The sequence below is a fragment of the Aethina tumida genome, chromosome 1, assembly GCF_024364675.1.
Source record: "Aethina tumida isolate Nest 87 chromosome 1, icAetTumi1.1, whole genome shotgun sequence".
Taxonomy (NCBI): domain Eukaryota; kingdom Metazoa; phylum Arthropoda; class Insecta; order Coleoptera; family Nitidulidae; genus Aethina; species Aethina tumida.
Window position 1 is genome coordinate 60,276,960 of NC_065435.1, and position 12,889 is coordinate 60,289,848.

The 12,889-nt window shown below is 28.8% G+C and overlaps 1 protein-coding gene and 1 non-coding gene across 5 annotated transcripts; both read left to right on the forward strand.

Annotated features, from left to right (window-relative positions):
- Positions 1–1,293: 1,293 nt before the first annotated feature.
- Positions 1,294–7,373, forward strand: LOC109597662 (peroxisomal leader peptide-processing protease). 4 transcript variants are annotated; one of them, XM_020013412.2, is made up of 7 exons: positions 1,294–1,389; positions 4,153–4,784; positions 5,671–5,828; positions 5,890–5,996; positions 6,050–6,221; positions 6,801–7,088; positions 7,184–7,373. In XM_020013412.2, exons 1-7 carry the CDS (start codon positions 1,297–1,299, stop codon positions 7,261–7,263), a joined length of 1,530 nt encoding a protein of 509 aa, XP_019868971.2. In that variant the 5' UTR covers positions 1,294–1,296; the 3' UTR covers positions 7,264–7,373. The 4 variants fall into 4 exon arrangements, with proteins under 4 accessions (XP_019868971.2, XP_049821756.1, XP_049821764.1 ...); XM_049965799.1 differs by having other exon boundaries at positions 1,298–1,380; XM_049965807.1 differs by lacking the exon at positions 1,294–1,389 and adding an exon at positions 3,111–3,190.
- Positions 1,546–1,619, forward strand: Trnai-aau (transfer RNA isoleucine (anticodon AAU)). The gene has a single exon. It is a non-coding gene; the product is annotated as a tRNA-Ile (tRNA).
- Positions 7,374–12,889: the final 5,516 nt, after the last annotated feature.

Sequence of the window (12,889 nt, forward strand, 5' to 3'; positions counted from 1 at the left end):
TTCATTACCACTTCAAACTTATTTATGATTAAACAAACACAATTAAACGACGAAAGTAGAAAAAAAAGAACAGTATTTGCCTAAATTCGTTACGCTCTGGCAGTGTAAAGTAAATTCATTTTTTTAATATCAAAATCTTCCTGTCGTCAAATTAATTGATTAATGGAATTGTTAAGTTGATATCTTGATGTAAATGGATGCACAGAACTGGAGTTCATGGGTTTCACTGGCACTTTAGTGTCAGCTTCTCCTGTCTCGGTCTATCGTTGAATTAATATAATCATCATTTATAAACTGAAATTGTTATTTTAAACATCAAACTTATTTACGCCTTAATAATTACATGTACAATTAAATCACGTAAGTCGAAAAAAGGTATGCGTTTATAAGTTCAGTTAATTCACTTAAATCTTCCAAATTTATGGCATAGATCAAATACTTGTTTTGAAGATCTGATGAGAGATAAAAACTAGACTGCAATTAATGAAAATATTAACTCATATTCTATCACATAAGTTTTTGTTTTAAATGAAATATGTCTCTGATTACTATGTTACTTTTTTATGTTTCTGTTGAAAGTTTTTTCAAGTAGTAAATTAAGTGTTTTCTTAAACTTATTAATGTACCAATACAAATAAAAAGGTTTGAACCAAAAAATTAAGATCAATAAAAATTTTATACAATATTACCTGACCCATGTCCTACCAAAACTATAAACTTGTTGTCTTAGCTATAACAAGTATCTAAATACAGAGCCTAGATTGGCTAATTATAAATTCATAAATCAAAATATGAAATTCTCCGGGCAAAAAAACGAAAGTTTATAATGAAAAATGAGTAGATGACATCACCAATCTATGAGTGTATATGAGTCATACCCTCTCTGATTTACCTATTTTTTTGTCAACCTGTCAATCACCATAATGTCCACCTAAGGGCAAATTTTACCAACATTCAATTATAATTCCATAACGGGAGTCCAATGGTAGCAGGTCATTTGGTAAGCTTGATGAAGCCATATTTATTTTTAGTTCTTGTTATTTGCCCACCACCTGCAAAATTCTTATCTTTGAAAAGTTTCACCAATTCATCTTTATGTAACTCGATTTCTTCCAAGTTTTTCTATTTAATCTATTATATATTTAATTTTTAAGAATTTAAATATTTTGTAATACAAGTACACAACACTTATGTCAGGAGATATATTAATAAAAAGATAATAAAAATAAATAAACATTGCTTTTGTAGTTATGATATGAAAGTGGGTATAGAAAATAATATTACGAAGTCAGTTTTATGTGTCGTCAACCCACAATACATAACATAACCTATTTGTTATTTACACAATTTGTGTTTACCATCAAACTCGTACGTTTATTTGTAAGTAAAGTAAGTAAAATATAATGTGGATTTATAAGTGATATATGTAGTTATATTGTGTCACTAAATTTGCATAAAGTATTTTAATTTAAAAAGAAAATTGACAAATTATGGATTTGAAGTAAAAGCCACTATTTTTCTGGTTATTTGTAATATATCGTACGTGGCCCATTAGCTCAGTTGGTTAGAGCGTCGTGCTAATAACGCGAAGGTCGCGGGTTCGATCCCCTCATGGGCCAACTTTTTTAATCTTAATAATTAAATTAATATCATTTTTTATATATTTTATTATAAGTATTTAGACTGCCCCTTCCAAGCATTTTATAAAACACTGAAACTTTCGTTTAATTTTTAAATGATTAAGATTATAAAACAATTAAAATATTCACTAAATTTATCAGTGAAAACATCTATTAAAATATATAAGAAAAATTTATTCATTTTTCAAAATATACAATGGTCAGAGAAATAGCACAAAATTTAATATTTGAAGCATTTCCTAGATGTACACAGATTTAATTCAAAATTTGTCCAGTGAGTATATAAAACATTTCAATATTCCATACATTTTTTTTTCTTTTTTTGGCACACGTCTTAAAAATAATGGAGATATTACTTTAAACGGTTTTTGGAAGGCCAAAGAAAGGGCACATTTAAATACAGTGGAGGAAAAAACTATTTACTTATTACATATGTACTTAATATTTTCCTTAATCTGTCGCAAATGTGAACAAATCTAATTTAATAATCATTATATTTACAGGTTTTTACCTTTTTTATAGAAAATCAATTTTGTCTGGAAAAAAGTATGGAATATTTTATTAATTAACAATAACTCAAATATTTCAATATTTCGTGACGAAATCTTTGGTTTCTATCATTGCTTGACATCTTTCAGGCATAGAATCTACCAGTCTCTGAAATGTGTCAGCAAGAATTTGTTGCCACCGCTCCTGTATAATTTGAGGATATTTTTTGTTCGGGTGATACTCCGCGAAGGTTCTCAATAGGATTTAAATCACAGACAATTAAGTTTTTCATTAGAAACCACTCTTTAATAATTTTTGACGTGTTTGGAATTGTTGTCTTATTGAAATACCCAACTAAGTGGCATCTCTTCCTTGCCAAATGGAGACATGGTGTTCTCCAGTATGGCCCTCTATTAAAAATGATCCATTTTACCTTCTACCTGAATCATCTTTGAATAGAGAAATGTATCCCCAACTAAATAATATTTCCGCCACCATGTTTAACCGTAGAAATTTGGTAACCATTTAGTATCGTCCATCCATCCATCAACACATTAAATTTACTTTCTTCACCCCAAAAAACAGTGTTTCATTTTTCCTGAGTACATGGCAAGTGAGGTTTTGTAAATGCCAGACGAATTTTTGTTTTTCTTTGATAGCATTAGTTTTTTAAATTCAACTCTTTCACTGTTATACTACTAACATTTAGACTAAATTGTGTCAAAATTTCCTCCGTGATTTGCCTTGTTTTTTACAAGGATCTTTGAGGGAGAGTCTTTTTATAATTTTGTCTATCTTGTGAGTCTTTTTTTGTGGACGTCCTAGCTTACTATCTTGGATGTGGAATTTATATAAAATTTTCGAAACAATATTCTGAATTATAATTAATGTTTTTGCCATATCACATTACATTCAACCACTTTATTGAATAATTCGGTTTAAGTGGGGAAAACACATTACACTCCAGAGAAAAGAGAAATAATAATTAAAAATCGAGGTCCAACTCCTTTTATGGGACACACTGGAACAATCAGTAAACGAAACCCTTTCTGGTCTATAAGGTAAATAAATGAATTATTTGTTTCAGGATATCTAGCAGAGCAATCAGACGTCGTCTGAATGAGCAAAATTTGCAAAGATATGTTTCATAAACAAACTCTTGTTATCAAAAAAGAATATTCGAATAAAACCTTTCACAAAAATATATTAATTATCCTACAGAATAGAATATAATAGAGTAGGATCAGGATCACAATGATCGTCGTCTACCAAATCCTAGATATCCTAGATCCACTGGAAAAACTTTTAAACGCGGTGAAAGAAATGTTATGGTTTAGGATTCTTTTTTTTGCATGTATATAGTACCATTACAGAAAATTATTAGTTATTAAATTACTTGAATTTCTTTGAATGATAAAACAAGAATATGTGTGCACGTTTACGGAAAAAATATTGTTATTATATTAATTTTGATAATGATCCGATACATGTTTATAAAAGAAAATAGTTTTGAATAGAAAATGCGCATTTATTTTTAAAATTTAATTTTAGTAGTAATTGAATAATTGTAAAAAGAATATAGCGTAATTATTTCGTAATTAACATTGTGTTCTATTACTCTTGTCATCATTGTATTTGAAATAATTATTGACGATACAAAATACATAAACAGATTATTTAAGAGCACATACCTAAACATTTATTTTATTCGTAATATGACTCATCGATATTTTTTCTGTATCCTTTTAATCTCAACAATCTCATAAGAAGTTCAAATAAAATTGCAAAAACTTCATCCATATCATAATTATGTATTTCTTCTTTAAGCAATACACCTGTGTCGAACACCTGCACTTAGGAGGCATACCTTTCTTATTCATATTAATTATGCTGAACTCATACTGATTGACAAGTAATTATTATTAAGGACATTAGAAAAAATACGCCACAGAATTTTTCCATTGTAGCAGTCGCATGCATTGTAATTTTACATTATCAACATTAGAATCGTTTGTTTTTTCAGATAATGGATTTTAAAGTAGTATTAGTGGAAAATGAAATGTCCAATGAAGTGTTATGTTCTTCGGGAATACTCTTCGGTAAACAATATATTTTAGTGACGGGCAACATTTTATGGAAGTTATTAAATAAGGAAATAATACACCAAATTAAACAAAACGTCCTAAAAGATTGTCTGTCTAATATTAACAAGTCAAACCCAAAAATAAACGTAAAATGGAAAACCGGACAAACGATAACAATGAAGAGAGCTAAAATCATAAAAGTAATAGTGAATGAAGATCTCCTAAACTCTAGCAAAAGTATCTTTGAAGACTGGAATATCGACGACATCAACAATAAGAATGATGTGAACTTAATGTTATCGTTGCACTTTATCTTATCCCTATCGGAAGAATCATCACAACTACAACTGGAACAAGCGTTGAAATATTGGTGGGATGGGAGCTTGAGAGCAGATATTTACAAAGGAATCAACATTTGGTCCCTCTCGGTATTATTTGGTAATATAAACTTTATAGATTCGCAATGTCGAGGTATCATTTCTAACGTTGTGGCTAAGAATGATTGTCTCATTGTTAGCGATATACCATCGACTCCAGGAAGTGAAGGAAGTCCTATTTATTCCAATTCTAGGTAAGCACTTATTTGATAATGCAAAATAGTAGCTTATTTTCTACAAATATTTATATATTTCAAAAAAAAAACAATTAAGAAACTAAACACACATTAAATTATTTATTATTACTATACATTATAATATTGGTTTCCATATAATATGTACGCATATATATTTTTAGAAATTCATGTTATTAAACTGCTTAAATATAAATAACATATAATATAAAATAAATATACAGTGTGGCCCATTTGACAGCAGGACACCCTCATAAAATTAGTATTTTTCGTCACGTTTTTTGGAATAAAACCAAAAACCTACAAAATAATTTTTAGAAAGATAAAGAAATCATTCTAGCAAATTTTGTATAGCAAATCTGACTACAACAGAAGATTCATAAAAAATAATGCATATTAATAATTCTGCATATAATTAAATAATATTATTTAAGTTCTATTAAATATTATATTCTGCTTATGAATTTATTTTTTTTTTTTATCAAGTAGGGCAGGGAATAAGTTGCCAAAAATTGAAATATTATACTGATAATACTGTACTGATTATACTATATTTATAAACATTTTATCTGCATCCTCAAATTCACAGATTATAAAAATAAGATAATTTTGTGATAAAAATATAATAAAGAAATAAAATAATAGTCATTATTTTCAGAAGGTGCTTAATCTAGTAGATAAATTTATTTAAATTTGCTAGTGTGATTTCTTTAAGTTCATGTCCTAAAAATCACCCAATTGGTTTTGCTTTTTTACCAAACGAAGTGTCACATCTCTTTTCTTACTCTACATTTGAAAAAAAGTTCAAATACGGATGAAAAATGTAAATTTTATGAGAGTGTTCCGCTTTCAAATGGGCCACACTCTATGTTCAAAATATTTTAAGTGATGTCCCACTGGGTATTATTATTTCTTCTTTAAACTGGTGGAAGAAGGAATGGATAGGATGTACCCTAATAACAGACATACGATCAATCATAAAACAAATACTGTACCAAGAAACATCCATCAAACACGTAAATTTACAAAATTTCAAAGTCACAAGTAAGAAATCCAGCCAACCTGAATTAAATAAAAATCAAAAGATAAATTTATTCTCTTTTAGTTAGTACAGAATCTTCACTGGTGAAGATCAAATGCGGTCCTAGTTGGGGTACAGGTATAATAATAAATAAAGATCGTGGTCTAATTGTCACAAATTCTCATGTTTTGGTAAGGCAGAGTATATATGCCAAACATAGAATCTCAAAGAGATGATATTTTAGGAAGATATAGATAGATTCACATGTCTGGTGCGATTTAAAGAGCACCAAAGTACGGGAAAACTGATATACAAAACTAGTCACGAAGTTTATGATATTGGACTAATATCATGCGACGATCTTCGTAAATGGAATGTGTCCAACATTAAAATTGCTCAAATACATCCTTCTATCGGTAATTACTCGTGTATGTACTCATCACAAAAAATATCGCATAATTTTTATTTCAATCGAGCTTGTTTGGGACCACCTACAGAGATGCATAGAACCCGCAATATCGCTCAGACAATGATGAGATGGGAAATGTTTTAAATAAAGAATTGGAACATTTGTATATTGACTGCGTTAGAAATCTTATAAGGAGCCCCCCAAATAGATTGACAGATGTCATTAGAGTCGGAGGCGGTAACACTGCATTTTAAAATGATACAACTGGCGTTAGAAGTATTTTTTTTTCATCCTGATTTTTCTTATTTTTGGTGATTTACTGTTATTTTTTTGTATTTCTTTAATTTTTAATTTTTATGCAATAAACTTTTATTAACCATTCCTTTGTGTTGTGTTACTTGCCACTTCCGAACAGTTTTCAATCAATTATGCGATACTTTTTGTATATTGTCATTTAGAACCCAATGTTTAAAAAATACATGATGTCGACATGTTTGTTCATACATTAATTATCATATCTTATTTATACTCATTTAGTATAAGTAAACATACTTTAATAATTTATATCTACTTATCTTAAAAACAGGAGAGGAGATTTACGCAGGAGGCTTTTCATTATTCTCCGATGAATTCGGTGGTTCCCCTACAATATCTAAAGGAAATATTAGTCATGTTCAAAAATATATGATAAAAACTACTGCAAATATTAATGCCGGTGCCAGTGGCGGATGCATTTTAAATGAGAATGGAGAATTATTGGGCATTATTGTGTCAAATATTAAACTACCTGAAAATTCTGTGTATCCAAGAGTCAACATGGCGATACCAATTTCTGAAGTTAAGCCTATCCTTGATCTATATATGACACACAATGGTAATTTTTTAATATAATTTTTAGTGATTGATCACAAAAATACATAACTAATAATTAATGCAAAATTAAAATTAATGGAAATACATTTATTTTAGATTCAGGCTGTTTAAAAAAATTAGAAATTGATGACATTAAAATTGTATCGGAGTGGAAAATGCTTAAGGGAAAATTGTAATAGGGTTTCCTATATTTTACTTATATTATATTTTGATATTATTTTAAATTGATAAAATTATTTAAATGTAAATAAGACTCGTTTTAAGTAATAAAGTTCACGAAACTACATTTATTGTTGTTTTTATTCTTTCCTTTATGTTATTTATTAAAGATTTTCTATAATATTAGATGTTGGGTTTCAAAAGAGTTGAATTTTATTGTCGAAACGTTAATGTTAAAAAATCTTCTATATGTTTATTCTTTAAAATAGAACATAATTCAATATTTAAAGAAGGGTAGAAGGGTAATATGTGGTAAAACCAGAAGCATTTTTAAACGTACATCTTCGCCTCAATTCGTTTCATAAATAAATCTTGCGATTGCTCTTTAGGTCGAGCTATTGTTTCAACGGTAGGTGAGCTGAAACGTGCCTCTAACCAATGGCCTCAGTATTTAAGGTTATCTCATTAGATAATACTTTCAAAAACTACTTGGTCGTGTGTGTGTCTGGAGTATTCAGCATTACCATATGGCGTCCAGCATTAATAACACGAAATAATTTATTAACATAAGAAATGCCGTTTATGTAGTGATTTATTTATTAAATATATGTGTATTTTCAGTTTAAATTACTATGACAATTCATAATTTGAATACAGGACAAAGAACCCCGAATTTATTATATGATAGTACGATAAATTTGATGTGGTTAATGGGAAGTAAGGTCCTAAATAAATTATTTTGCTGACCTTATCTTTTATTTTCAAAGAGTAGTGAAAATATTTTATATAAAAGGGGTATTTGACATTTGAAAAATTTATCTGGCAGACTATTTACTACAGGTATACATTAAAGCCACACATAAGGATACAATTCATAAAATCCGATAATATTATTAATATAAGATAAGATACTATAATATCACATTTGTAGAACAGTTGTGCTAAGTTCGTCATGTAACGAATAAAAAACAAAGTTAAAAAGTAAGTAATTGAAGGATTATTCATAATAAGACAAATACAAACATTCGGAGCCAGTATTTGTGTATCCAGCGCGTTTGGGAAAAAGTATAAGGCATATAAAGTTTATGGACGAATCCAATTCGCTACTTTTAATATTTTGGCGCCTAACATATTATAACCCTTATATTCTTTTTCCTAAACGCGCTAGATATATCAGATATATGGAAATTACCGAGTATTAGCTATTTACCAGAAAATTGGTTGACTTCATGTGCAGCATTCATACAAGCTTGATACTTGTGCAACAAAATATTAATGCTTCTATTTGTTTTTGGTTTATTTAGTAAATAAAATTTCTAGAACTTTTATCCAAGAGTGTATTATCGGATGCATAAGTGGTCTGCCACTTTACTGACGTCAGGCCGTATACGGTCACATTCTGTATTACCGTGCACTGCCGACTCCCCAGTGGTGGGGAGTCCCCACCAGTGTGGCCATTTCGGAAACGGACTTTCTGCAAACTTTATATTTTCGTTAGACAAGTTCGGTGCCTTTGGACTCGGCAAGATTCGGTTTTTGAATCGGGTCCATAACTCCAGTAACGGAGTCATATCATTGCAATAAAGTATCATCCGATTAAATGCGAAGGGTACCCGTACGCGCCCGAAGTTCTCGTGTTCCCACTCAAAATTTTCACGCGTAACGTAGGACGGCTCGTTATTTAGGGTTTATTAAACATGTGGATTTTTTAATAATCAAATATAAATAGAAATTAATTTCGACGGTATATATTTAAGGGATTGTAAGCACTACTTTGAATAATCATCTGTTTGACAATAGTTGTCAATGAATAATGTAACAGTTGTATGAATTGGGTTATTAATCTGTGATTGATTTCTAAATGATAATTTATCACAGGGTTTAAATCTTAATATAACGTTAACATTTATAAAGTCAAAACAATTGGAAACTTATTTGTAGTACATTAATGATTATTATTTGCTTGATGTACAGTTATATATAAGGAACATGTTAATGAAGAATGTATGTAAATTAAAACATGTTTGGGTGGGATTAAAAGTAAAAAGCCATTTGTATTAATGTAATAATATTACTTAAAATTTGTAAGCAACAACAATTAATATAGTAATTAACAACTGACTGTTAATCAATCCTATTATTAGTAATTTAATTTAATAAACTAAATAAATAATAAGAAAATAGATCTAAAACTAGTAGACTAAGTTCACGTAATATCACCTTGGTGGATAATTTGAAATATAAAGATAATTTAACATTGAATAGTTCTTTTTTAAATCATTTTATCTTATATTGGGATACAATTACCAATAATAATAATCTGAAATATTTATTGTCATCTGCACAACAATCACAGCTTTGTAAAATAAAATATATTATTATATAATATTATATATTTAAATATACATATTATCTCTATTATACGGAGCTGGAATACTTATTAAAATCAGACATTTTACCAAATTTTTTTATATAATTAATTACCTTATTGATACAGATCTTGCTTCGTAATTATACACAAATTTAGCTTTAAACTTAATCCCGTGCCAAATTTCAACAATATGTATAATTAATTTTAATTCCCTCCAATTAAATGTCTTTTGTCACTGTACGAAGATAGATGGAGGAAAACCGGTGCTAAAATACATATTCAACTTAGATTTTTCAACAATATATTTTGTTAATTTTAATCACATTTAAGTTAGGTTAAGTTAGATTAGGTTAGGAGAGGTTAGATTAGGTTAGGTTAGGTTAGGTTAGAATTTGCTATACAAACATGGTAGAAAATGACCTAAGTTTGACCATTAATATCTTTGTTATTAAAGAATATTACGACTTCAAAACTATGTCATGTCAAAGATCAAACATTTATTAATACACACCCAAAATGTGAAATAGATTGATTGCGAAGTTTTTGAGAATTGTTCCAAGTCATCGACGGCGTTTGTATAGGGAATTTAACACAGGGAGACGCTGCTTTTTAAGTTTAAAATTATATTGATTACAATTACGTTACATTCTATGATGTGTTAATATTTATTAATTGACATAGTTTTTTCATGATAATAAAATATTCAAAATAATTTTATATATTACTAAGCTTTAATGATAAAATTCATAAAATAAAGAATTACTTTTGTGTGTCTGTCTATATTTAAAAAGGTTAAACTGCTCCGATTTTCCGTTATAGAAATGAAATAAATATTACAGTTTTTAAAGATTTGAACTTGAAAATATATGGATATATATAACACATAAACAAAATAACAGAGAAAAATTCACGAGATATTACTTACAATAATAAATAAAATTATTGTACGTAATATCATATTTGTTTTAAAATTTATTTATAAAATTTCACACTTTATACATAATGTTTCAAAAGTATTGAAGTTCAATATTTCTTTATTAAAATTATTAAACAAATTTTTAGTCTGGTGCAGTTAATATTAAAATAACTTCATAAACCGTGTCGTGTAATTTATAAACGAAAATTCTTCCTATGTTGACATAAACAATACTTAATTTTAGTCCAAAAAAGATTTATATCTGATTTGCATATTACAAAATATCTACGCATTTCCACCAGAATTACCAAGATTTGTATATTCTACGGTTTGCTATACTGAACACAGCAGCAGTCTTTGGTCGACAGCCGCCGGCTTTCGGATGCCTTCGCATTTATTCGTCAAAAGTCGAGACTTAAGCGAATGATATGGACCCATCTTCAACATTGCGGTTCATATATAATTTGAAATTAGTAAATAATATATAATTCGCGAAATTAACCGTCGTTTTTCTATTAATCAGACTTAGTTTTAAAGTCTGAAAGAATTGTTTTGAATTATTCTTAATAAAATTTTGTTTTAAGAAAATAATATCCATTAAACGTTCGTTAATTTATATTTATCAATTATGCGTTAACAAAAATTGATTTACTTTCATGACGAAATCGTAAACAAAAATGATTATACACAATTTAATTATAATTTTATATAATTTTGCCAAAAAGTCATCATTGTCGCGTAGTGTGTCTAGATGTGACAAAATCGCTGTAGCTGTGTACTCCAAAATGGTATTATACCCCAGAAAGTCGGTTTCCGAAATGGCCACACTGCTCCCCACCACATCGTAAGATTCCCAAATGTGTTGTCAATTCAATGCGAACCTTCACAGCAATCACATCACAAATGTGCATCCGATAGTACCAAACCGACAAACAACAGAAATCCTAGTTAATTAATTTTTTATATCTAGTCCAACACAAATATGGAATTGGACAATACCGAATTTATACTTGAGTTTTTAGTTTACGGCCCATGGATGCGTACATGTGATTCTGTTTTCGTGTAGTGTTTAACTTAATTAATGTAAAGAATTATTTTGAATAGTCATATGAAGAAAAGATTAAATTGAAAGGACATGGTGGAGAAACCATGATATTATTATTGAATAATCTAGTGCAAGTGGTGCAAAAATAAATTGATATGAGGATTTAAGTTTTATAATAAAATAAATAATAAATATTTATTTTTATCCAACAAAATTCATTTATTGGACAACTACCTTTATAAACTGCAAAATAAAAAAGTTGTGAACTGAGGACCACAAAGGTAGCAATAACGTCTTTAACCTGGCAACAATTCATGTCGACTCATGTCATAATAATATTGGGAATATGAAAATTTAATTGAACTAATCAGTAAACTAATAGTAATAGTAGAGAGTAAATCAACACAATCAACAATACCGGAAATTCTTCCGCATTCTAGTTTGGATCCAACCAGCGCAAAATGTAGAATATTTTAAACAACGAATGGTGATAAACAAATTACAACTTTACAAAATTAATCCTAAAGTCTGTTAATGTTAACCATTTATCAAAAGGAATACCTTGGTACATCGTGACAACGGAGTACGATCAACGCAATATTGAAAAACTATTGGAATCTTTATGAATGCATTTATTAATATTAAGAAGAAGACAGTTCACAGACCACTAACGAGAAAACCGTGTCCAGAGAGGTCTGAAAATACATACAATGATTTACTACTCCTTTAGATTGAAATATTTTGTCATATAAGTCGTCGGTGAATAGAAGACACATTAGTCAATTAGGAAAGAAAATAAAGGACACAATCTTGCTCCCTGAGAAATGCCGGAGAATAGAAAATACGAAAAAGATTTGAATCTATTAAATGAGACATACATTCTACGATTAGTTAAATAGAAGGCAATCAATTTCAGTAAGCATGGACCAAAATCCAGCCTATCTAATTTACCTAAAAGAACAGACTTTACCAACAGAACCGATTAAATTTAAATTACTTTAAATTTTGTAGAATTTTTGTTCTGTTGGCTGTTCGGGGACATATTGAGAACGACACATAAATTTAAATGATCACCTAAAAAATTCTACAATATTTAAAGGCACGATACATTACGACCTCTTACAGTATATGATTGAAGCCCGCCATAAACAAATAATTGAGGAAATTAATAATTCATATCTGACGATCATGGCGAACGTAACAACGTGCTACAAGAACTCAACTGATAGTTCCCAAATTTTTAGATATGTACGTGAGAGTGAACCAAGTGAACATTTGTGCAATTAATTAATTCCTCAAAAATATAATGCA